Source organism: Prionailurus bengalensis, chromosome D2 (assembly GCF_016509475.1).
Source record: "Prionailurus bengalensis isolate Pbe53 chromosome D2, Fcat_Pben_1.1_paternal_pri, whole genome shotgun sequence".
Classification (NCBI taxonomy): domain Eukaryota; kingdom Metazoa; phylum Chordata; class Mammalia; order Carnivora; family Felidae; genus Prionailurus; species Prionailurus bengalensis.
In genome coordinates, this window is record NC_057351.1 from 81,580,676 (window position 1) to 81,607,693 (window position 27,018).

The window sequence follows — 27,018 nt, forward strand, 5'->3', positions numbered from 1 at the left end:
TCTGATTGAAAGACAAAAGTACAGCCCTCTAGACGCCTCCAAACCCTCAGATGTTCAGACCAGAGAGACAAAAGCCTCGGGGAGCAGACAGCACTTTGCCCTCTTCACCCTGTTTTGGAACATCATGGACCTAAATTAACTTCATTTGGGGGCTATCGCCTCCTGCTCGTTACATGGCAGGGCGCGGCGCTACCGTTGGAAACACCTCTGAGGGAAGGTCTCTTACAATCTAGAAAAGTATCGGTGCATATCTAAGGAGGACATCAACACCGAGCCATCAATCGCCAGTTGAGAGCCGAGCAGACAAAGCAATGCTCCTGAGAAGCGCTTTTTGGAATAAGTTACGTAGAAGAAACTCACTATCCGCCTTGGCAGGGCACTTGCATAGATTACCCGACGGATGGGGATCTGTCCTTGGCGGCCCCACCTCCCGAGGAGGGGAGCGTCCCTCACCTGCTGTGTAGCTCCAGCCAGGAATGTGAATGGACAGCTGGTTGGCACCGTCACCGGCGTGTCGAGCTGCGCAATCCTCTTTCCCTTTTCTTCCAGTGACCTGGTTGGCTCCCACCTCCGAGAAGGCTGTATTTTCCAACAGAGGTGAGCCACTCCAGGCACAGGCGCTGGGCTGCAAATGCACCTGCTCCGGCGACGGGTTCTCCTTCAAGAGACTTTTGTGCAAACCTGGGTTCCAGCGGGGGCCTAGGAGGGTCTGGTTCCCCTCCGCGAGCTCCGGCTTCAAGGCTCTGCTCATTGGCCCTCCGTTCTCTGTGCCATCTACTCCATCTGGTGTCAATCTGTGTGAACTACAATTTAGGTGGAGCGACAGGACCGACCTGTGCATTTTAGGGCCAGCAAGTTGAGGTTGCTCGATGGGGACAGAGAGGGACCGGTCTAGATAGTAAATGGAATTCGGACACTGCTGAGACACCCTGAGATGGATGCAGGAGCTGAACACCAGCGGCCTCTTTCCCGCCTGCGGGGCCCCTGGAGGAAAACCATTCTCTCGGTTGTCCACATTGGTGACCCAGCACTCGTGACCCCCGCACGGCCGGGGATGGGTCTCGGGAAGCTTCAGCGTCACCACAGAGCAGTTTCTGGAGAACCTCGTGCAAGCGAATGGTCCATGGTGCGGGCGGGGATAAGTACCTCCGGCCGGAGCAGAGGGGTCCCCGAGCAGAGCGCCTTGGGCCGTGCACTTGGTGCACAGAGGGTCCCCCACGGCCTCCCACGCCAGGGCGCTGGCTGGGGGGCCCACACGCCTGGCCGTGATGGTGATGGATGCAAAGCCCCTTTGGGGGCCGCTGCACGGCTTCTCCTCATTGGACGGCAGCTCGGGGTCAGGTCCCGGCTTCCGCGCAGGTGTCTGGATGGCCCGCTTGCCGGGAAGGAGGGCGAAAGCCCGGCTGATGGAGACCCCGCTGCGGGTCGCCCGAGATGGCTTCGCGGGACGTGCGTGCAGAGCGGGCACGCAGGGCGCGGGCAGCGCCGCCCGGTTTGCCTTTGATTTATTCTCGTCAATCAGCTGTGAAATGACCACGGATGAGATCATTTTTGGGTTTTGCGATGCCAGAGTCTCCTGCAAATGGGAAAAGACAGCAATTATTCAAGCAGTCCATTGTAACGCAGGCAGCGCACTCTCTTTCAAGGCCCAAGAGGACGTCCGGAACCGTGTTCTCGTCCAAGGCCGTCTGCCCCACACACCTGACACCACCTCTGCGTGCTCAGGAAGGCAGAACACCCAGATCCGTTTACGAAATGGTTACACCCTCTGGAAATCATTCTTCTGACTGGGGAATGGGTTTTCTCTGCTGGGTACCTAACCATGTTTGTGTCCCCGGGTATCCTCAAATTTCAATAATTGCCTCCACCAGGCCCAGGAGCACCTGAAAAGAGGCTCACAGCCTCAGGGGGGAGGCAGGACCCAGTTCTAGAGCAGGGCTGGGACTTGGGGGCACCGGTTTGTGTGAGAGAGTCCTCCTCCCTCCTCCACGGGGAGCCCTCTCCCTGCCCGGGTCCCTAACCCCCTAACACAATCTCCCGCCTTTATTTAGTGTAAACTGCATTTCAGTGGTTCCCCATGCATGCCATCATGGGGGTCAAATCCCAGACAGCAGAACAAGAGAAATCAGACACCCAAGCTGGGCAGTTACCTAGACTAACACAGCGACCGTGATAATCACTTATCAGCAAGGGGAGGGGCACTGAAACAGACAGGTGGAGCTTTGTCGCATGTCACTGCCCAGGGGCATGTCAGTGCCCAGGCATGGTTTCTGTCCGGTAGAGGGATCAAGGTGTCCCATGCTTCCTTACCAGCAGATCTACGTCCAAAACAACACGCTGAGATTTTTAAGAAAGCATCTGACCAGGTCAACACCAGGCGGAGGAAGCTCTTCCATCCCGGTTTTAACATGCGTATGCGTAAACCATCGCAGAAAGCTACGTGGGCGACTGCCTGCAGGGTCACGGGCCCCCATTTTGATGCTCATTATCCCACACAATTAGAACGAACCCTTGCCTGGAACTGCACAGGACCCCAAATAATACGGTAACGACTCAATTCCCACCGCGTGCGGAGCCTGGAGGCTTAATTGGTGCTCAGCAGGTAGGCGGCAATTTCCAAGCTCCGAGGGGCCTGAGAATCACCTGGCCTGTTACAACTGCACGTTCCCCAGGCTCTGGAGGTTCGGACGGTGCGGGTCTGTGGGCGGGGCCCAGGCATCTGCGGCTTAACCAACACCCCCGTGAGCCTGGGGTAATTGATCCGGGGAGCACGCTTTGGAAAACACGAACAGAGGGGCACCTGGGCGGTTCGGTGGGCTAAGCGTGTGACTCTCGGCTTAGGCTCAGGTCATGACCTCACGGTTCGTGAGTTTGAGCCCCGTGTCGGCCTCTGTGCTGACCTTGGGGAGCCTCCTTGGGATTCTCTCCCTCCCTCTCTCTCTGCCCCTCCCCCCCTCAGATTACCCATTTAAAGAACAAAAAAGAAAAACACGAACAGACCGTGAGACTGCCAGGCTTTTCAAGGATGGGAAGCCCTTGTGTTTGATGACAGAAAATGTTTCTCTTTCCCTACGATGTGATAAGAAAGCACAAAACTTCCTTTTCTGCAGAGCAGGATTAACACTCATTTATGCAACTAATGTGATGCTTTCCTCCACCCGGACTTCTGACGAGGGGCCCAGCACGTGTGATCTTAGCACCCCGGGCTCATTGCATTCCTACTGTTCGACGCGGGAGGACGGTCCGCTTCTCTTTCTTGGTTTTTTTCTTTTGTTTTTCCTGTTTCCCGGGGCAATCTCTAGCACCTTACCCATGATTCGATGTGAAAGATACATGGGAAGTTGGACATTCAAAAGACCACAGGAGACAGGTGACGAACACACAGAGCCGCCTTAAAATTTACTTCGGTTCCTTAAAAATCAAAATATCACGGCTACCTTTTCCCAGACGGCTAATGGGAGCTCTGCCTGCGGCCTCGTCCTCAGCGCTTCTCAGCCCACGTTGCCCACAACAACCCGGGAGCTTGTAAAAACCCTCAAGCGCAGGCCGCATCCCCGCACCATGACGTCAGAATCCCTGGGGGTGGGGCCCAGGCATCAGAGTTCTTGAAGTTTCCAGTGTGATTCCAGCGGGCAGGGGATGCTGAGAACCATTGCCAGATGCTTCTACGACCCCTCTGTCTCTGCTTCCAACGGTGCCCCCTCCATGGCTGTAGTTTGCATACAAGAAAATTGCAAGGCCCCCGGTGCCTGCTGCATGCGGTTTGACACGGTACCAAGCCCCTCCCACTTGACACTTAGTTCTGATAATAACTGAGCCTGTGCACCCCACCCAGTGTATAATCATCCCTACTAGGAATTCCTCTGACAACAGTCTCTGGAGGGAAAAAACCAAACACTCAACTCGGAAAGCGTGCTGTATTGGTCTGATTTTATACTTTATTGCAATGTCTCCCAAAGTTTGGGCCAGTAACCACTTGCATAAAAAACACCTGGTATTGGTGTGGGGGGGAGGGGATTTTAAAAATGCAGACTTCTGGGGGCACCTGGGTGGCTTAGTCGGTTAAGCATCTGACTTCGGCTCAGGTCATGATCTCATGGTTTGTGAGTTCGAGCCCCATTCCGGCTCTGTGCTGACTGCTCAGAGCCTGGGGCCTGCTTCGGATTCTGTCTCTGTCTCTCTGCCCCTCCCCTACTCGCTCTCTGTCTCTCTCTCCCAAATATAAAAAATAAAACATAAAACATTTTTTTATAAAAATGCAGACTTCTGGACCCTTCCCTCCCCCTCTCTAGACATAGGTGAATCAGGATCTCTGGGGTAAGACCCAGAAGCTATGTATTTTTTTTTTTGTTTGTTTTAAAGCTATTATTTTTTTTTTAATTTTTTTAACACTTATTTATTTTTGAGAGAGAGACAGAGCATGAGCAGGGGAGAGGGGGAGAGAGAGAGAGAGGGAGACAGAATCCGAAGCAGGATCCAGGCTCTGAGCTATTTGTTAGCACAGAGCCCAACGTGGGGCTCGAACTCACGAACTGTGAGACCGTGAGCTGAGCCGAAGTTGGACGCTCCACCGACTGAGCCACCCAGTTGCCCCTATTTACTTACTTTTTTAAGAGCAGGGGAGGAGCAGAGAGAGAGAGAGAGAGAGAGAGAGAGAGAGAGAGAGAGAATCCCAAGCAGGCGCCTGTCAGTACAGAGCTGAACTCAGGGCTCAATCTCACAAACTGGGAGATCATGACCTGAGCTGAAATCCAGAGTCGGATGCTTAACCCCCTGAGCCACCCAGGTGCCCCCAGAAGCTGTGTTTTTAACCACAGATACGGTGAAAGGAATGCCAGGACTCAGACCTCCTGGGGCCCATCCTGAGCACACACTGGAGGGACACCCTGGGGCTACCCTGGGGGTGGCAGGTGCCACTGTAGGAGGTCCTAGAAGCCCAGGAGGATGGGATAGAACCAGCCGCCATCTCGTTACCTCGGGCCCGGCAGACACAACCGCGACTCTGGGTCCACCCAATCCAAACGGACGAAGGAAGAACAACAATGACTGGTGTGAATTTGAACTTAATTCTGAAGCTGGGGCATCGCTCGGTATGTCAGAGCGATGCCTGACATACCGCTGTTCCTGAGGGAGAAATGCTAACAGAAGTCCAGTCCAAACAAAAGTCTGTTTGCCTTCTCTACCTTACCGGGAAGTTTGGGACATCAAAAACAATGACAGATGTGAAAGTATACACCTGAAAAAATGAACATGTTCTCTAACTCCAGGGTATGACTTTTTCTGTGATTTAGCAGAAATCAGAGGATACCTGAGGTACTCAAACCTATGGAAGAATGAGGGGGGCATGGGGGTATTTATGAGGAAGGCGTTTGCATTTATTGGAATTACATAAACGGAATGAACCCGTTATGTACCCAGTACACTGCAGTTCTGTCAATGGGAATGTAGAATAAATGAAACCTTTTTAGATGTAAAGTCTGTCATTATAACATAGGGTCGCGATCGAACCCTTTATTAACTCATCAGAAATATCTACTGATCATCTACTACCTGCCAGGCTGAGGACACCTCTTGGCCCCATGGCGTTGACAGACTGGCGATAACACCAAGCAGGTAATCCAATTGTCAGGACTGCGATTATTGGTTAAGTCTTACTGTGTTTTTTCAGATGTTTACACTCAGCTTTGACAAAAGCCCCATTGGATAGACTGAGAAACATTAAAAACGAAACACTATACTCTTTGCCAATTAATATGCATCCTAGACTCATATGGGAAGTTCTCTCTGTCAGATCCTATTTTCTCATGAAGATCCATTAAATAATTAAAGTTGAGGTCCAACCCCTTAAAAATTCGGGCTGTTGGGGGTGCCTAGGTGGCTCATTCGGGTGGACGTCCGACTTCGGCTCAGGTCATGTCTCACAGTTTGTGAGTTCGAGCCCCGCCGTCGGGCTCTGCTCTGACGGTGCGGAGCCTGGAGCTTGCTTCAGATTCTGTCTCCCTCTCTCTTTGCCCCTCCCCTGCTCACGCTCTGTCTCTCCCTCTCTCAAAAATAAAATAAAAACATAATGAATAAATACCCGGACTGCTGTAACAAAGCACCACAGTCTGAGTGGCTCCGACAACAGAAATACTATTTCCTCCCAGTTCTGGAGGCTGGAAGTCGGAGGACAAGGGGTCAGCAGGGATGGTTCCTTCTGACTCTTCCCCCCGCGCCCCCACCCACCACATCTTTGCATTTTCTCCTTTCAGTGTCCTAAATAGCCTCCTCTTACAAGGGCATCAATCATATTGGATAAGGCCCACCCTCATGACCTCATTGAACCTAAATTACCTCCTGAAAGATTCTGTCTCCAAACACAGACCCTGAGGCACTGAGAGTTAGGGCTTTGGCACATGCATTTGGAGCTGGGGGGAGACACAATCCAGTTCATAACAGACTACAATACACCACTTTGTGTCCAGATCTTCTTCCGGGGCTGGGAAACCAAGAAAGACAGGACACACAGGTGCTAGTCGATGCTCCTAACTTGGCCCACTGCTTTTAAATCAGGGCAACTTCTCAGAAAAGCAATCCCTTCTTTCACATCAAATATCTTTCCCAGCGAAGCTATCCCAGGGTGCCACTCCACTGTCCTTTATATTGGGTTAACTGAACGTGGCTTTGGGGGGGAAAAAAGGTATCTTTTATCTAAAATAAGATTAACTGATGTAAGATTTGATTTGAAAAGAAAATAATCTTGCATTTAAAGTAGAATGTTCAAGGTCAGAGCAAGGTCGAATGAATAGCTGCGTATCGCGTCTTGCTCTGGCAATAAATCACCCGTTTCCTGACCATCCTCACACAATACGGGCATCTGTACATTTTCTTTCTCATAAATGCTGCTTTAAGACATTGATTGCTTTTAAATGTTTCAAACATGATCTTGGAGGGCTGGTAACTGCTTTCCCAGTTTTATTCATCTTATTGACTGCTTTTAACTTTATGCCTTAAGGCATATTGCTAAGAAAGGCACCATCTCATAAACCAAAGGAAGAAAGAGATAAGTGGCGGATGGTCAGAGACATCGGATCCTGAGCCGCTGGAATGGGGATGCTTCCATTCTTGTAGCAATTTCTTTCTCCAAAGGATGAGCATCTAATCCAACCTGTGGCTTTGAAATCTATATTTTCCTCCACTTGACAATTCTTCCCTTTTCCAGGGTTGCTCTGCAGCCTACCGCTATGCTCTCCAGATGGATTCTTTGGCCCCGTATCTGCACGGATACACTCCACAGTCACCTCCGTGCTAGCCGCAAGCATGCTTACTCCTATTCGGTGGATCCAGAATCATCACCACCAAGTCCTCTGTCAACCTAGTGGTGTTTCATCAGGGACGTAAGAGTGTTTTCAAACATATGAGTTCTCTCTGGCATGTAGCAGTAGGGAAAGGCCGTTTTAAGATAAACAGAAGAAATGGAGTCTTCTCCATTTCCGTCCTGAAACTTTTGTCTTTCCACGCACTTGCAAGAAACCAAAGGACTTGGTACAGTGTAATATACAGCAGTGAAAAGCTGGAAGGAATCCAAATGTCTTGCTTAAAAGGGGATCGGGTAAGTAAATCATGGCAGGCACAACTGCATCGTATTCTGTAGAAATTAAAAATAAAGATTACAAAGAATTTAAATGCCATGGGAAATTGCCTGTGATAGAATGTTATGTAATAAAAGAGAGCTATAAAAGTTGATATACACTATAGTTGTATGTAACAAAAAATTGCATGGGAAAAAGAAGGGAGCGAAATATATATAAATATTTTCTTATGTATTTCTATATTTTCCTAAGTGTCTACATGGAGCTGCCATTACTTTTGTTATCGGGAAAATTTACACGTTGTTTTTTTAAAAGAAGAAAACTCTGTTCCATATTTCATTCCTTTTAAATAATCACTTGGTTGAAGAAGTGCCTGCATATCATTTCTACAGCTTCGACGAATTTTGAAAGGGAAAGTGATCAATCTTGTGCAGGCTCGGGAGGAGAGGCGGAGATTTATGGCAGTTACCAAGGAAGGGCATCCGTCGGGAGTATTCCATCATCGCACACCGCCCTTATAACAAACACACGGGGACAAGCTTTAAAAGCTCAAAGTTGGGAGGGAAATTTGAAAGTCACGCCACTGATCTGATCAAAGTAGATGGTCCAGATCATTCCAAAGCAGAGGCTTAGAAGGTGTGATTTCTGAGAGTTATTGAATTCTGTCACAGATAACGACCGTGTGTGTGTGTGTGTGTGTGTGTGTGTGTGTGTGTATGTGTGTGTGTTATAGGGATCCAACCACATAGCGCCAACGATCTATATCACTAATAACCAAACTGATTAATTTTAGCATCAGATGCTGGAATTTGCCAGCTCAGTGTGACCATCAGGTGGGAAAGATCTTCAGCTGGTACCTTTCTTCAAAAGAGTAGCAATCGACTTGATCATTATCTTGCCCTTCTTAACTGGGTACCTCCTTTCAGGGATGGTTCTCAATGATCCACTGTTCCTCCTACTCAGTTCCCTCCCTGCAACCTGAGGTTCCTGCTCTTGCTTTCCGGGAACAAATTAATTATAGCCCGGCAGCTTTACATCCTCAGACAGCGAGCTCGGCGCTTCCACAGAGAAAGGGCTTTCAATATTGATGACTAGATCTCAGCAGCCAGAATAGCATCCTTTCTCCATTGTGTGGGAGTTCAGGCTTGGGGTCTCTGAAGGAAATGTCAAGTTTCGTTACAGGCAGAATGACATCAAAGGATAATACCAAAGACAAGCATTTTCGGGGGAAAGATATTTTTCACAGATACCCTTGTTACTTTAATGTGTCACGAGACGTCGATTCTTATAATTCCACAACCTCTTAGAATTACAAAAGTTCATGGCAGAATATCCACTCATGAAAGAGAGCAGATGCCTTATAAACTAACGCTTTGGATGACGATTCTTTCAGGCAGGAAAGTCCATGTTTTAAGATGTGTTAATTGGAGGGGCGCCTGGGTGGCTCAGTCGGTTGAGCGTCCGACTTCGGCTCAGGTCATGATCTCGCGGTCTGTGAGTTGGAGCCCCGCGTCGGGCTCTGTGCTGACAGCTCGGAACCTGGAGCCTGCTTCGATTCTGTGTCTCTCTCTCTCTCTCTCTGCCCCTCCCCTGCTCATTTTCTGTCTCTCTCTAGCTCTCAAAAATAAACAAACATTAAAAAAAAAAAGTGTTAACTCGAACGAGTCTTCCTTTATGGCCAGCCCTTTAGAGCAAGGGAAGAACAGAAGCCTGGAGCCAGACAGCATATGAGCTAGGAGATTCAGGGCAAGTCAACTACTGGAGCTATAGAACTTTAGTTTCCTCATCTGCAAAATGGGTATAATAGTAATACCTCCCTCCCAGGATTATGGGAAGGATGGAATGAGTCCATGAATTAGCCAGAACCTGGTCTGCGATACATTGGTCACATTAACCCTTGTGTACAGAGTTCTTTGTTCTCTAGAATCAGAAACATACCATTTTATAAATATGACCTCTGATTTGCTCCCTATTTCAGATTCCTGACGCTTTTTGCAGTTATAATGATGTGTACTAGAGCTTGTTAGATTTCCAATTATCTCTTCTCCACCTTCAAAATGCTGCACAACATCATTCTCTCTCTCTCACTCTCTCTCTCCAGCAGATAAATTTTGGTTTAAAATTGAGATTCAATCACCGTACTCTCCTATGATACTGCAAATTTACCAATTGTTGGTGAAGATTATAAAAGACTGATTAAATAGACACGGCATACTTGAAAATTTTTTAATGTTTTTACTTATTTATTTATTTTTGAGAGAGACAGAGTGCGAGTGGGGGAGGAGCAGAGAGAGAGAGAGAGAGAGAGAGAGAGAGAGAGAGACGGAATCCAAAGCAGGCTCCAGGCTCCGAGCTGGCAGCACAGAGCCCGACGCGGGGCTCAAACTCACGAACCGTGAGATCATGACCTGAGCCTAAGTCGGACGCTTAACCGACGGAGCCACCCAGGTGCCCCTGCCTTAATTCAGTTTTGACTAAACTAAGTAAAATGCAAACACATCACAAGTAGGCCCATGATCACATTTTATAGTTGGCTGCATTTTACTGGCTGGTCTAGAAGTTAGAAACATGTTACCTCGGTGAAGTCAGATTTCTTCTCTATAACATCAGACTGAAGATTTTTTTTTTAATTTTTTTTTTTCATTATTAGGTTTATTTTGAGAGCGAGAGAGAGCGAGTAGGGGAGGGGTAGAGAGAGAGGGAGATAGAGAATCCGAAGCAAGGCTCCAGGATCTGAGCTGTGGGCACAGAGCCCGACGCAGGGCTTGAACCCACGAGTGTGAAATCATGACCTGAGTCGAAGTCGGTCACTTAACCGACTGAGCCACCCAGGCGTCCCCAGACTGAAGATTTTTAAGGGCAATTTGATCATTTGAACTGTACTGGCTGTCCCGTAATCCTAGGCAAAAGGAGATAATACAGCTACTTTTTAGTAAATGAGAGGATATGATGGAATCTAGAACTCTATGGTTTCATGGCACCCCGTCAGGTATTATATACTAGCCAAGGGTGTATCCAGTATATTCTGACTCGTGATAAAACCTTGTACATTTCCTTCTTTTATTCCATCCCCCCCACTTAGGCTCTCTGGCTTTATTATAATTTAGTTTATAATTAGGCTGCAAGATTCCTTCTTCCATGCTGTTGTTTAGAGTCCTAGATTCAGTAATAATTGAACAAGTTCGGACCGCTCACATTCTCCCTCATCCTGAGTTTACACCCAGCAGGAGAGAAAAACACACGTAAGGGGTTCCCAGCACCACCAGAGTTAAGAAAAGGCTGAAACTGTACGACGAACTTTTATCCAATCTCTTAACACCACAGTGCTCGAAGGAGCTGTGAGTGGCCCAGACGCTGACAGTGAAACTGCTTCGGACCGGCTGAGGATAATACCTGTGATACCACTGTGGGGATAAGTAAGACACCGTGGATAGCCCTCCACAGAGACACCTGCCACACTGAGAGCAGAGCATATCATCAGAGCCAAGGGCACACGGCAGGGGGCCGAGAATCGTGAACCTGGGTTCCAGCTGCCCCACCAGCAACGAGCTTGGTAGCTGTGGACAAGTCTGTGGAACCGCTCTGTGGGATTTTCCTGTCCACCAAAGCCGCCCTGCACTCCTCCGCAGCACCGAACAGGATCACAACCCAGCACCGAACAGGATCCACAACCCAGCAACGAACAGGATCACAACCCAGCACCGAACAGGATCCACAACCCAGCACCAAACAGGATCCACAACCCAGCACCGAACAGGATCACAACCCAGCAGCATTATGATGCCCGCCTGGGTGCCTGTTGCTAAGTCAGGAATGTATACCAAACACAGGAAGGAGGGTGAAGAGAAGAAGAGCCTGCGTGGTCCAGTCTCTGCAGCCCAGGGAACAACGTCACCCTCACAATACAGATACTCTGGGGAGAGTGATTTTTCCAAACCCTACGAAGAACAGTTCCCCAACGGCTAGTGCTGGTGATGAGGTTCTCTAAGTTAGAGAAGAGGGAGAAGCGGCTGTCTTCGTCAACTCACGAGAAGGGCTTATTAAAAATTTACAATGTAATTGAAATAACTCGCAGAATTTCAAGCATTTTACGGAGAAAATGGTACACTATAGCACTTTTAATCTTGGCAGGTTTGCAAGGGGATCATGGGAATTTCAAGGGCCACCACTGACCCATCCAAAGCCTGCTCGCGTCCCCTCTCATCCTTGAGTGACGACGGAGCCCCCATCAGCTCCAACGCAGATGCGTGGCTACACCTCCATCTCCTTCCGTTACTGAGGGACACAGATAGTCATCCAAGGTGACGTGCACAGACCACTTTCCATGAAGCACAAATGTAAGACCTGAAAGATCCCACGGATTTCTCTGCAGGGTCGATATGCATCATGATGAGCTGACAATAAAGCTGATGAAGAAGGAAACCTCCTGGTTTTACTCATGTGGCCTCGTGTTAAGAAGTCTCAAGTCAGCACAGGCTTTGGGGCCAGCCACACCCAGAGCTGCAGCCCAGCTCAGCCCCCAGCTCACCTGCAGCAGGTGAGTTACTTGGCCTCTCTGAGTTTCTCCAGCCATAAAATGCAGAGACGAACATCTCTCGCCCAGCCTTGCCATCAAGGCCCTGAGGGCAGTGTATGTAAAGGACTTGGGCCGGGGTGGGATCTGGGGTTGATGTCTGATAACCCGCACTGGTTATGACTCTTAATGAGTCTGACCAAGACAGCGCCACCTCCCATCCCAGCCTAGATGGTCGCTAGAGTCAGACCACAAGGTCCCAGGGTCTCTAGCTACATGCGTGGCTTTGGGAAAGTAACTCCGCATCCCTTGGCTCCTTGTTGTGAAAAGGGACATAATAATGGAGGCTACTTTAGAGAGGTCCTGAAAGAGATTGAGTGGCCTACCTAACCTGCCCTCAGCACAATGCCCAGAACATAATGACATGCGATAAACATGAGCTACGGGGGAGGGGCATCACCCCCAGCAGGGAGGAGGGCCAGAACTGAGCCCAGACAGGCAGGGACTGAGTCTCAGCACTCTACGGCTGCTGCAATATTGCCCACCAACTTCAGGGCTCAAACAGCACAGATGTGTTACCTTCCAGCTCTGGAGGTCGGACGTCCAGTGCAAGTCTCACGGAGCTACAGTCAAGGGACTGGCTGGCCGCACTCCTTTGGGAGGCTCCAGGGAGAATGTGGTTCCTTGCCTTTTCCAGCTTCTAGATGCTGCCAGCTTTCCTTGGCGTGTGGAAACTCAAGCTCTGTGTCCATCGCACTGGCGCATGCCACTCAAGCTCTGTGTCCATCATCACTTCTTCTGTCTCTGACCCTCCCGCCTCCCTCTTATGGGGACCCTTGTGTTTAGATTGGACCCACAGATAATCCAGGATCACGGTCCCGTCTCAAGGTTCTTAACCACATCTGCAAAGTCCCTTTTGCCATGAAAGGTAGGATGTCCACCAATTCCGGGGACTAGGATGCAGACATCCTAGTTGGGGAGACTGAGGCAGATGCATTGGATGAAATGTAGGGCCTTTAAAACAACAAATATAAGGTCTATGTAGCAACATGGGTAAGTATTCACAATGCACTGTTTATGGAAAGAAAGGGCTCAAAAACTCACGAACCACACGACGATCAAACGTGAAGACATATGTACGAGAGTTCACAAAACTGGTAAAGTTGGAACTTACAGCCACGAGCCTATTTTGGAGTGAAAATGAGGTAAGACTAAAGCCACAAAAGAGGATGTCTGATACGATGACCTCAAAGGACACGAGGAGGTGAGTTATGAGAGTGGTTAAAAGCATAGAATTTGGGAAAGACCCTGAATCAAATCTGTGTCTGCCACTCACCACTTGGTCAATTTAAGTAATTTGGGGGTAGGTTGGTTAAATTGTCAGTCTTGTTTTCCCAAGTGTCAGAGGAAATGAGACCCTGTAAGAAATAATGGGACGATGAATAGCAAGGCTGTTAGCAGAGTGCCTGGCGTGCAGTGAGGACACATCCCCTGTGCCTTCCCGCTTGACCACGGATGGAGGCCCCCGCCATCGGGTGACCCCGCGCTGGCATCTCCAAGAAAGACAAAGCCGGGGGACACGTGGGGCAGGTTAGCAAGAACTACGGTAAATAGGAGTTTTGGCTTTTCCAGTAGCTGGCATCCATGAGTTTCACGGGAAAGGGGTTCACGTCTCCCATACAGAAGATGCATTAACCAGACCAGATTGCACGTGGCCTTGGTCTTGCTCCTGGTGCGAGGACAGGAAGGGGCCAGGCCAGTCTGCTCCTCTCCACAGTGGGAGCTGGCCTGGCCCAGACCTCCCCCAGGGGCCGGTTGAGTCCACTCTGCATCAAGAAATCGTCCTGGTTAAGAGGAAACTGGCAGACGGCAGGCAGGCCGTGTGCACCTGTGGGGCATATACACCAGCCCAGGTGCCATCCCAGAAATCTCGCAGCCCAGAGCCAAATTCCGGCTGTGCCGCTTTGTGTAGTGTACGTGACCTCCCTGACTCCGGTTTCCCCTCTGTGACATTAGACCCGGAGCTGTCTCCGTTCGCGCCCTGCTGTGGGGCGCCGTCCCATCCCCCGGCTGTTGGGAGGGTAGCTGTCAATGACTCACAGCTTCACTCTTCTCTGACAACAGTCCTCTGGATGCTGCACCTTTCTGTATGTTGGCCCACAGCCAGGGGTGGGACACAAAAGAGGTACAAAAGCCAGGAAAGGTCTATTGTGCATGCTCCAGAGGGTAAGCCAAGGGCCAGACTGTACCCCGTCAGGCCTCCCTAACTCTCTCACAGTCCTTTCCTGGGGCGCACTCTCGCCCACATGTCTCCCAATCCCTACCTCAGGCTCTGCTTCTTGGAAACCCAATGGGGTCCTACTGCACAGCGCTGTTTAAGACTGAGAGCTTTCAGAGTGGCGCTCCCGGACCACAACCTTCCGCATCATGGGCGAACTTGCTGGAAGTGCCCATTCTCGAGTCCCACCTGCCCTCCCGCAGATCTACTAAATCAGAGAGTTGGGTGGGACTTAGCGGAGAGATTTTAGCAAGCCCTCCAAAACATTCAATGCAGCTCGGGTCCAAGAACACTGCCGGTCTTAAGCCAACAAGCTTTTCTACAAATGGTAAGTTTAGGGCCCTGGGAGGAAACCACATACTTTTGATCGCAAAACCACACCATGGCTTTTGGAAAACTGTATCTAGGGGGATCTAAATGGGACCCTTAACCACTTACTTCCACTAAAATAAAGCCATCAACACCACCAGAATCCTGACTTTTATTTTGATATTAATTTAAAAATCAGCCTGACTAGGGGTGGGGTCCGACTTCGGCTCAGGTCATGATCTCGCAGTTCATGGGTTCAAGCCCTGCGTCGGGCTCTGTGCTGACAGCTCAGAGCCTGGAGCCTGCTTCGGATTCTGTGTCTCCCTCTGTCTCTGCCCCTCCTCCATTCTCTCCCTCCCTCCCTCCCCCTCTCTCTCTCTCAAAATTAAATAAATAAACATTAAACATTTTTTTTTAAAAAATCAGCCTGATTTTAGCCAACAATCCATTGTGGGTTTACGGATCAGTTGTGTGGTGCCCCACGCTCTGGTCCTCTGGGCCCCAGGGAGGGTGTCAACGCACTGGCCTGTCTGAAGAAGTTTCCTCTCCCGAGATGGTTGAAAGGTCTGTATATGCTTCTGTCTCCATCAGCCTTAGCCACTCATCCAAGGCCATTCACCCTCAACTTTGAGCCCCTTTCCAGAGCCCACAAGCATCATGAGTGACGTTAAGTGAACACATCAAGAGACCCTAAGCCAGACACTCCTGAAGTTCAGATTTCCTCTCTGGAGGAAGGTATGCTTCAGGCACAGAGTCCAGAGCAGGAATTTATGTAGCACTCAGGGTGTTGGGGGCCCTGGACTGAGGCAAAGGCAATGAGAAGCTCTCCCGCCCATGGCTCTGCTATCCCGGCCTCCGCAAGCCACGGACAGAGCCTGCCAGCGAAAGGGACCCCAGCAGGGTTTGGGATGAAATGGCCCTATAGGATGGGGTGAGTTTAGACAAATATAGAAGTGGGGCAGACAGAAGGTGGCACAGCCTGAACAGAGGTGTAAGAGAAGGTGGAAATGGCTTAGAGTAGAAAAAGCAGAAAAATCCAGCATATTTGGAGACCGGCAGGTAAGCACAATGGGTGAAGCACAGGGTAGGAGCAAGGAATCACCCACAATTCCCATACAGCACCCAACAATGCTCGAGGCGTCGCTACAAAAACAGCGGACGAGCACCGCCTGATGAATCACTCCATCCAAGTCATGTGGAAATGACGTGCCCAGCCTTCAGTTAGTTTGGCGAGCACGCGTGTTTGCATTCCTCCATCATCCACATCAGGGACAAGAAGGCGCATCCAGATTCCCACTTCTGGGTCCATAAACGCCTCTCCTCACCTACAGCCTTAACAGGAGCTTCTGCCACGTTGAACCATACCTTACGAAAGCATTTCACAATGGATGTTTCTCAGAAACACTTCTCCAATTTAAGTTAAACTAATCATCTCTGTGGGGTTTGACCCCGTTAGCTACCCAGTGTCTCTGGGAGATCTTTCCATCTTTGACTTCTGGAACAACGGGTCTTCTGTCTTCCACCCTTCCGGCTACGGTGTCTTACTTTCCTTTGTGGGTTCTCTCTTTGACCATCCTGTTCTCCCTCTGGGCCCTCGTGCCGAATCTCAGACACACCGTGGCCTCTGCTCACTTTATAAACCAATGCCAAGGAAAGACCCAGATCTCCTCGGCGAGCACCAACCTCTAGAACCATCTAGCCTCCAAATCACCTAGTATGAAAGGGAACCAACCAACTCTCCCCAAGCTGTCTCCTCTCTTCCTCCTCCTCCTCTCCCTCCTCCTTTTCTCCCTCCTCTTCCTCCTCCTCCTCTCCCTCCTCCTTTTCTCCCTCCTCTTCCTCCTCCTCCTCTCCCTCCTCCTCTCCTCCTCCTCCTCCTCCTTCTGCTCCTCTCCTCCTTCTCCTGCCAAACCGCACCCATTATTTTGGCAAGTGGCCACCATCCACCTATCGCCCACAATAGAAACTGAGGCGTCCCTTCCCTTCCTACCCCCCTCTTCCCCTCCAATGTCCAGTGGAAAGCCAAGGCCTGTTTTCCCTTATGAGATAGGCTCTGTTCCGTCCCATCTGGTTAATCCTACCAGTACTGCCTGCTTCTGGCGAGGTCACAGTCAAGCCGGTGACCCCACACCAGCCTCGTCTCCTGTCTGGCTCCCCGCCCCCAATCTCCTTGACATCACCAGTTTGTGACCTTGTGGCTCCCTTGAAAAATCTAACGAAAGGATCCTCAATTTGCCCTCCCCTCCTCAAACGGGGCGTGAGAAACATACACATAAAAACCTGAGCTCCTGTGTTGGGGCCCTAGGGCTCTAGGAGACTAGGCTAAATGCCCTTAAAAGAAGCCTGCTGCTACTTCCCCGAGGTGGCAGCTCCCGTGTCTCTACGACCCCGGGTGCCACCTTTCCGATCTTCCCGTGCGGCCACCTCCTCGTGCTCTGAAACAGCTCACGACTGTCTCCTCTGGGGAGGGCTCCGTGGCTGACCCTACCCTGCATGCCCCCCGGTCCAGCATGGCACCCACGTACATTTCCTGGGGCTGCCGTGACAAGTTATCACAAATGAGGTGGCGACAGGAATTTATTCTGGAGGCCAGCAATCTGAAATCAAGGTGCTGGCCGGCCATGCTGTGTCTGAAGGACCCAGGGGAGCATCCTCCCTCGCCACTTGCTGAGTGCTCACGGTTGCCGGCTGTCCTCATGTTCCTTAGCATGTAGCAGTGTGACGCTCATGTCTGTGTCCATCGTCACATGGCCATCCTTCCTCTGTCTCTGTGTCTGCAAATCCCTCTCTTTACAAGGGCACCAGCCACCGGCTTTAAGCTCCCCCGCCCCCCAGTCTGGTCTGACCTCATCTTGACTCTATCTGCAAGGACTCTATTTCCAAATACGGTCACATTCGCAGGTATTGGGGGTTAGGACTCCAACGAATCATTTTGAGGAACACAATTCAGCCCGCATCTATGCCCCTGACAAGCTGTCACTACCTTCTGTCCTCACTACACTCTTCTGTAATGATCTGTTCCCGCGTCTGCCTCCCCAAGCGGACTGAGGTCTTCAGAAGACATTCTCCTATTCATCTCCCTCCTCCCGTGCCTCGTCCAGCACCTGGCCAGCTGGGGACACTCACTGCATGGTGGCTGAATGAACAAATTATTTTATATTTGGACAAGAGTTACACCTGTGGGGCAAAAAAATCACAACGTACCTTCCTCGGGCACTTTTATCGTATATTCCGCTGGCGTTTCAAAGACATTTTACTCCGTTTCAAAGGTCTGTTAATGACAAGGAGGTGTTTGGCTAAGAAAAAAGAAAAGAAAGAAAGAAAACCCCAGCACAGTTTCCATCGGGAACTACTCTTGGAATGAGGCAGGTTCCCGCCTTCCGCCTTAGGCTGAAGAACCTCTAAAGGTTGTACTTGTGATGGAGTCACTGGAATGTGTACACGGCAACCAGGGGCGGGGCAGGGATTCCACCTTGGCTTCGACAAGTAAGGAAAGTTCTCACGACCACTATGTAGAAGCTTTCCAAGGAGCACTGTGAGGTGTGAGACAAGGAGCTGTTTCATCTACCGCCGACGGTCAGATACCCACTTCTCCACCTCCTCCCCAGCTTCTCAGTACTTTATTTTTCGCCTGTTTTTGACGATGCTGGTCCTCTCGCCAAGCACCATTTTTACGGTTTAAAAGCGCCCTGACTAGGAACGTGCATTCAGAAAACATCACAATGTTCATGTGAATAACCCGCTTTTAATACGTAACCAAATTCTGCGAGCCAGTGTATCTAAAATATTGGGCAATGTAACAGTCGGTTTACCATGCAAGCTATTATAAGAACAATCGGTTTTCATACAATTTAATAGAACACCTTTGACACTAAATTATAATGAACGCTGGTTTATCATTTATGCCCAACCACATCTGAGGTAGGTTATAATTAGCAACAAGGATTTTTGCCAAAAGATAGAACATGCAGGGGCACCAGGATGGCTCAGTCGGTTAAGGCATCTGACTCTTGATTTCAGCTCAGGCCGGGATCTCACGGTTCGTGGGATCGAGCCCCACGTGGGGCTCTGCGTGCAACGACGGTGCAGAGCCCGCCTGAGATTCTCCCTCCCCCACCTCTCTCTGCTCCTACCCCACTCTCTCTTTTGCTCTCTCAAAATAGTTAAACTCCAGAAAGGGAGAACTGTGATAAGCGAAGCAAGCGGGGACCTGGAGAAACCGCCGAACCGTATCGCCTGGACTGAAGGTGACGCTCATGCAGGTGAATCGCAACCTAAGGGCGAGTGTGCAACAGCCAGGTCCACGGGGGGACACGATCCACCAACTGCAGAACTCCTTACTTTTCAAAGGAAATATGCCGTTTCGTAAGGAAAGTGGTTTCATCCCTGGGGACAAGGCATTGGCAGCCTGGGTCTCTATGTAAATGGACAGCACCTTGGTAAGCCTTTTCACAAACACCAAACCAATGTCGATTTCACTGGCTGATCCCAAGGGGCGTGGAGTCCCGTCAATGTCACTGGTACATCTGCGCGCCCAAAATTGATTTTCCCCTCTTTACCAGACAACCCATGCCGGTCACAGTGTTACCTCCTTTAATGCTCAAAACGGCCTTACGAGGAGGGCATGGTTATTACCCAAGTTTTACAGGTGAGGAAGCTGAGCTTCATTGAAGAAACCCACCAGGGCCACCCAACCAGTAAACCTCAAGCTAAGACTTTGCAATAATTAATGATCACTGTCCCTGCAGAAAGGGTAGAAATGGGACAGGCTCTGTAGACCTGGTAACATCTCTGAAGCGTGAGAAAGCGCCTGGGCTTTGGTGGCAGGGCCCCGGGTGACACCCCGGAGCCACCGTGTTCTAACGCTAGAACCTTGCACGAGCCACACAACCTCCAAGCCCGTGTCTGCTCCTCGGTCAGAGAGGCATACTGACACAGGCATTGTCGGGCTGGGACGTATGAAATGAGCCGAAGGAAGGTCTTTGTGGGCTCGGCACAGCGTCTGGGACACAGCGGGCCCTCGAGAAAATGGACCGTGTTAGCAGCCCCAGTTTTACGTCTAACTTTCATCTCAGAAAATCAAGGCCACAGAGATGTTTTGAAAGCCTATCCGCGGAGCTCCCAGCCATTTCACAGCTGATTTCCGACAGGCCTGGAACCTGACGCACCGTGTCTCTGGCCCTCGGTGTCCGGGCTGGCTCCCCTGGGGGAGAGCGCAAGGGCTGGGCGACCAGGTGTGATCGGGTGCACACACCAGAGTTCCGTAAGCCGCGATGCCCACTCGAGCACACGGTAGTCAGTAATCACACCGCGACCTCAGTGCAACAAACGTTTAATGAGGACCTAACGTCTTGAGGACCCGAGTTAGGTGACAGGGTAACGAAGATGAATAGGGCATAGGAGTCCCTGCCTTTGAAAAGATGGTAGCCTGACGGGGGGTGGTTGAGGTACAAAACAAGGTCTCTTTGAATGCAGTGTGGATTTGATCATTTGCCCTCATGGGCTATCTTCTTTTGACCCCCTCAATTGCGGTAAAACACACATCAAGGTACCATCGTCGTCATTTTTCAGTGTCCAGTTCTTTCTGAAACCATCAGAACAGCACCACCCCTCTCCAGAACCCTTTACCTTGTACACCTGAAGCTGTGCCCACGAAAGCTAACTCCCCCATTCCACACCCCCGGGCTCTGGGCGACACTATCCGACTCTCTGCCTCCCTAAATGTGACTGCTCCAGAGAGCTAACATAAGCGGACTCACACAGCGTTTGTCATTTCGTGACTGCCTTGTTTCACCGAACGCGTCCTCAAAAGTCACGCGTGCCATAGCCGGTATCAGCATTTCCTTCCTCTTTGTTTTTTTAAAACCCTATTTCTTTTTTTTTTTTAATTTTTTTTTAACATTTATTTAGTTTTGAGAGAGAGTGACATAGTGTGAGTGGGGGAGGGGCAGAGAGGGAGGGAGACAGAGAATCCGAAGCAGGCTCCAGGCTCCAGAGCTGTCAGCACAGAGCCCGATGCGGGGCTCGAACCCATGAGCCGTGAGATCAGGACCTGAGCTGAAGTTGGACACTTAACGACTGAGCCATCAAGACATCCCATCCTTCCTCTTTAAAGCTGAGTAATATTCCGCTGTGTGTATAGACCACATTTTGTGTATCCATTCACCTGTCGGTGGATGTTTGGGTCGCTTGTACCCTTAGCTATCGTGAATAATGCTGCCGTGAACCCAGCCGTACAAACACTCCTTCGAGTTCCTGCTTTCAGTTCTTTCTGCAGGTTATCTTGTGCCTTTCGTTCTGAACTCCTGTTGGTCTTGTTAGCTAATATTTTCTTAGCAAACGCTTGAGTTCTTTTTTGAGGAGTAGATAGGGCAAAGAGACACGTGGATAGATCATTTTAGTAGCCCTCTTAAAAGCATCTCTGAAAAGTAATCGTTCCCTCCACCTTTTGTTCCCCCACGTACGGGGAGAGGGGAGAGGGACGGGGGTCATTTTAAGTCCCTCATTTTAGGTCCATGAACAGAGGTAAGCAAGTAAGCAGAAGTGGCCTCTGTCGTGTAATCCAAATCCCTTCAACGGGGGCTCCAGTGTGAAAGGGAGAGAACGCACCTCCCCTCTCAAAAGAGAGTCTCGTGAGCTGGAGGGCAGCCCAGGTCAGTGGGAAACTGGGGCCTGGGGCTGGGGGGAAAGGGGTTCTGCTAGGTTCCCAAGGAATGTGCAGCCTCCCCTAAGCAGGGGGCCTGGGTCTCGGCTGCCGGGAGGAGGAGTAGGAGAGGTTGAAAGAGGGCGCTGTTTCCTCCTTTCTTTTGGCTTCAAAAGGGACACAGCGGGGCGCCTGGGTGGCGCAGTCGGTTAAGCGTCCGACTTCAGCCAGGTCACGATCTCACGGTCCGTGAGTTCAAGCCCCGCGTCGGGCTCTGGGCTGATGGCCCAGAGCCTGGAGCCTGTTTCCGATTCTGTGTCTCCCTCTCTCTCTGCCCTTCCCCCGTTCATGCTCTGTCTCTCTCTGTCCCAAAAATAAATAAACGTTAAAAAAAAAAAAAAGGGGACACAGCATGGGGCACCTGGGTGGCTAAGTCAGTGGAGCGTCCGACTTCGGCTCAGATCATGATCTCACAGTCCTTGAGTTCGAGCCCCGCATCGGGCTCTGTGCTGACAGCTCAGAGCCTGGAGCCTGCTTCGGATTCTGTGTCTCTGTCTCTCTCTGCCCCCTCCCCGCTCACGTTCTGTCTCTCTCTGCCTCTCAAAAATAAAGAAAACTAACTAACTAACTAACTAACTAACTAAATAAATAAATAAATAAAAGGGACACAGCATGATGTGGCCTGCAAAGCCCAGATGGGCAGCAAGGACGTTGGGCCCAGATCCCACCTGGCCACTCAGCTGTGACCTTGAGCCGGTCAGCCCCTCTTTCCGGCTCAGCTTCCCCATCTGTGACGCGTGGACTGTGCAGGGGCCTGCGTGGCCTCAGGGACACCATCTAGGTCTGCCATGCGGCCCTGCCCCGAGACATCAAGGGGATGTCAAGGTCACCAAGGAACATCAAGGTCACCAAACGAGCCGTTATTATCTTGTGTTGAGAGTCACAGGGTGGTTTGATTTCAGAGGGGCCATTTCTGCCTTCACAGGTGGTGCCAGCAACCTGGGATCCTACTCTGGACACCAGTGAGCAGAAAGAGACCCCTACGTGGGCGTCCCCCATACCCCATGTGCCCCAGGCTGCAACGGAACGCACTCAGCCGACTTGCAGCCAAGGCAGCGTCCTGCAGGATCAGCAAGGGGGAGTTGTTTGTTTGCTTTTAGTTCAGGCCTGGAGAGCAAGCACCACGCAAGGCAGAAAACCGGGTGGTCTTCGAAACCTCCTGCAAAAGAACCCGGAGTGACGTCCCACCCAGCTGTAGAGCCACACGCTCCACGAGACCAAGACAACCTGTAGGCTCAGGGCGCGTTACGCAAACAAGCCGCAGGAATATTTTCATGAGACGTCAGTGTGGATTTCTTCTCCTTCCCGAGGAGCAACCTGACTCCAGTCTGTGGGTCTGTGCGGCTTCTCGTTTCTCGCCCTGCGTCTGCCTGACCTGGCAGGAGCCCGCGGAGAGGGAAACAGGCTCCCCCGTGAGCTGGACAGACGAGGGTGGCGCGGCACCCAAGGGCGCCCGGTCGTCAATCTCTCATTTAGGTAAATGGCGTGTAGGAGCCATTGGGCGCACACTGTATCTCGGGGCCCTGTCGGGGGAGAGAGCTGCCGTCCCTGACCCAGGTCCGAGAGCCCAGGCTCGGGGATGCTCACGCACACTCGGCCCTGCTCCCGGGTGTCTGTGCAGGAAACCGAGTGGCCCCTCGTCTACACATCTCCCTGAAAGCTTAGCAGCTGCGCGGGCCAGATAGACAAGGTTGCTGTGTTCGCTGGGCACTGTTGGTTTTGAATGGTGTGGTTTTCCCATTTTTGTTACCACTGATGCTCCTGTTTAATGGGGCACAGATCCAGAGCCCCATGTTCCCTGCCGGTCCCTCCTGCTCAAACAGACCCTATACGAGACCCAGGAAACCCACCCCCTTCAACGTGGAGGCACATAAGGAGAAAGGCTGCCGCAAATGTCAGCTCGTCCACACCGGCCGCTTTGCAAGGAAAGGACACGGAGGCTCTGAGAGGGGCAGGGCTTGCCAGAGCAGCTCCAGCTGGGGAGCGGCAGAGTCAGTCGGGCTCCTGGGAGAGAGCCCTGCTCTCCAGCTCTCCTTGTCTTCTAACTCACCCCTCCCGGCTAGACTGCCCACTCTGCAGCTGACTTTTTCTACTTTATTTTTAATTTTTTAAACATTTATTTATTTTTGAGAGAGAGAGAGCAAGCGAGCTCACGAGCAGGGAGGGGCAGAGGCAGAGAGAGAGACACACACACAGAATCCAAAGCAGGATCCACGTTCTGAGCTGTCAGCACAGAGCCCGATGCAGGGCCGGAGATCACGACCTGAGCCAAGGTCGGACACCTGACCAACTGAGCCACCCGGGTGCCCCATTACTGTCCATCTTTCTGACTATAGGGTGGGTAGTGCCATCTCATTGTGGTTTCGATTTGCATTCTCTTAATGACTAAAATATTGTCTACTCTTTCATGTGATTGTTGGCTGTCGGTGTATGTCTCTGAAGAAACGTCTATTCAGACCCTTTGCTCATTTTTAAATTGGGTTACTTGTCTATTTATAGCAACTGTAAGAAAAAGACGTGTAATGATGCCTCCCTTTCCCCCACCCCCCTAAATGTGTGAACTGAACAACAGTGATTCTCAGACTCCCATAGACAGGGTTTCACATTAATGGACCTTCAGTGAGAGAGACATTATTTCATGGAAGCTAAGAGAAGGTCCTTGGGCATTCCATAAATAAGAACTTGAGTTTAGTTTGACCACTTAAAATGTGTAACTTCGAGAGAAAAACGAAAACATGGGGCGCCTGGGTGGCTCAGTCGGTGAAGCGTCCGACTTCGGCTCAGGTCATGATCTCGCGGTTTGTGAATTTGAGCCCCGCGTCGGGCTCTGTGCTGACAGCTCAGGGCCTGGAGCCTGCTTGGGATTCTGTGTCTCCCTCTCTCTGTCCCTCCCTTGCTCATGTTCTCTGTCTTTCAAAAATAAATAAATGTTAAAAAAATTAAAAAAAAGAAAAACAAAAACAAAAACCCAGACTCTTAAATACATAAAACGAGTGGTTGGCAGAGAGGGAGTGGGGGGGTAGGGGGTAGGTGAAATAGACAAAGGGGATTAAGACCTCACTTAGCGTGAAGAGCACTGAGTAATGTATAGAATTGTTGAATCACCTGAAACTAACATTACACTGTATATTAATTATACTTCAATAAAAAATAAATAACAAAAAAGTTTGTGACTTGGACAAGTTCCCGAACTCTCTGTGCCTCAGTTTCCCCATCTGCAAAACAGGGATGATGGTATCTGTTTCACTGGGTATTAGGATGTGGCTTGGTATATAGAAAGCACTCGATAAAATTCATTTATTTCTCCAGGGAATATTTATGTATCGCCAACCCTGTGCCAGGCACTAGTGTAGACCCTGAAGTCACAGAAATGAGCAAAATAGACAGAACATCTCTGCCTGTGTGGAGTTTATATGCAGCTTAACATTTTAGCAAAAGTTAATGATTCTAGTTATTATTATAATTCAACATTTTCACTCTTGATTGCAAAATAAGTACCAGCTCATCAGAAACCAGAAACTAGAATGACAAGATAAAGTTTCACTAATGAACTTGAACTTTAGAGAGAGCTGAAGCATTAGCTTCAGTAATTACCGCTCTCCTGCCGGCTCCCCAGAATAGCCTTTCCTTTCTCTCTACTTGCACAGAGACACAAAGGAGCGGTGCCTAAGGAGGCACCCGGCCGTGGGTCCACCGGCTCTTAGGAAGGTGAAAAAAAAGGAGTAAACACCAAGATTTAGCACTTTTAGGTGTCTGAGCAAAGAGAGGGAGAACACGCCAATCTAAGGGAATTTTAGAAGCGTAAGAGCAGATATTTTTTTCTAAGTAGGCTAGAGACGTAACTGAGAAGGGTAGTTGGGCAGAAAGAGCAAAAGCAGAGCAGCTCCAGCTTCTTGAAAAACAGGTCAGGTGGGGCCGGGTGGGGCTGAACCTGAGACCGAATGAAGGGTAACACTGAGGAGCTCGTCTGGGCATGAGATGCACAACTTACCCGACTAAGTTGGGGCTGCATGATCACAGGAAACCCTGCTTTGTGCAGAGGGCAGTGGAAACCCATGAAACTGACCTGCACTGAAGGCCAGATTCACCATGGACTGCCCATGTGAACCGAAGAAGTCATTTGCCTTTTCTTAACTTCCTCATCTGAAAAATGGGCTCATCAATCCCAACCTCATCCATCAGGTTAGACTCTCAAGTCCTTCTAAGAGAATATTCCCACCATCTGGGATGGGAGGCTTCTAGAAGCACCTAGTTGTCGATGCCCCGCTTCCTGTGGGACTCTCTAAGATGCCCAGATGCCCCCAGCCTCTTTGTGCGTGTGAGGGGAGATGTCAAACCTAAGAGGACAGGGTTATCGATAGGCTGCCTTTGGAAGACAGACAGACACACAAATAGTCAGGGCAGAGGAATTTTCCCTATCAGATATCAAAATTTAAAAATGTAGAGAAAATGTCAGTGTATCGCTACAGGAATAAACAAAAAAATGACTAGTGGAAAAGAATAAGGAACCCAGAAAGAGATGCTCCCATATATGAAATGTGAAAAATAATGAGGTGGCATGGATAAAAACGAACCATAATAAACGATGCTGGGACAATTAGTTGTCAGTAGTTTAAAAACCAAAATCCATTCCCCACACCCTCCCATGCCCACAAATCAACTCCAGATAATCTAAAAACTTAAATTGGAAAGGCAAGGCTTTGAAACTGTTAAGAGATAAAACAGTCATGACCTTGGGAAAGACACGATACCTTTAAAATGTCCCAAAGCAAACATTACCAAATAAAAGTTTGATAAATTCAAGTATTTTTAAGAACTTCTGACCACTGATAGATGTGATAAAAAGAGGAAGCTATAAATTAGAATAAGGTATTTGCAACCCCCCAGAGAGTTAGTATAACAATAAGAAAAAAACTTCCATAAATTAATTTGAGGAAGACTGGCAACCCAATGGAAAAAATAGGCAAAGACAGAACATACATTTCTCAGAAGAGGAATGTCCACTGAACAACTGAACTGAATAGATAGATATGGATACATATATCCGTTCGTTGAATAACCTCATCAGTAAATAGAGAAATGGAAATAAAATCATAATAAGAGACTGGTTCATATCTACCCAACTGGTAAAAAATAACAATGCTAAATATTGGTAAAGACACAGGGCAACAGCCACTCCCATATTTGGCAGGTAAGCATCCGCTGACACAATCGCTGTGACCGTGACCTAGGGAAGGTGAAGATGAGCTCGTTCTGATTTACAGTATTTCATCAAAATTCAGCACTTCGTTGAGGATAAGATGTACCATTCTCTTATGCATCACCACGAAAGAAAAAGCTTCCAATTATGCTCTGAGATGCCAGGAATTTTAAGACACATTCCGATTTCAGACACATTAAGATATAAGAAATTATGTGTCTTAGAATAAACGACATATGGTGTATATGTCTAAGAAAACCTGCTCGTTGACACCAGAATTTCCAAGACTGTCCACAGCACCATTGCTCTTAATGACAAAATCCTGAAAACAACCACAGTGTACTCTGATAGGAGAACTTATAAATAGTGAGAGAGTCAACAACCCAGCAGTGAATATAAATAAACGACAGCTGCACACATTAACATGGATGACAAAAAGCAAAT

At 49.7% G+C, this 27,018-nt stretch overlaps 1 protein-coding gene across 5 annotated transcripts in view; it reads right to left on the minus strand.

Annotated features, from left to right (window-relative positions):
- CD2H10orf90 (chromosome D2 C10orf90 homolog) overlaps positions 1–27,018 on the minus strand; it is a 220,767-nt gene that overhangs the window by 65,725 nt on the left and 128,024 nt on the right. For 4 of the 5 annotated variants that reach the window (XM_043597854.1, XM_043597855.1, XM_043597858.1 and 1 more), the window contains one exon: positions 454–1,576. In XM_043597854.1, coding sequence (XP_043453789.1) covers positions 454–1,576 — 1,123 coding nt within the window. Of the gene's footprint in view, positions 1–453; positions 1,577–17,875; positions 18,089–27,018 lie in introns of those variants that run through there. The other variant, XM_043597857.1, reaches the window with a different exon arrangement.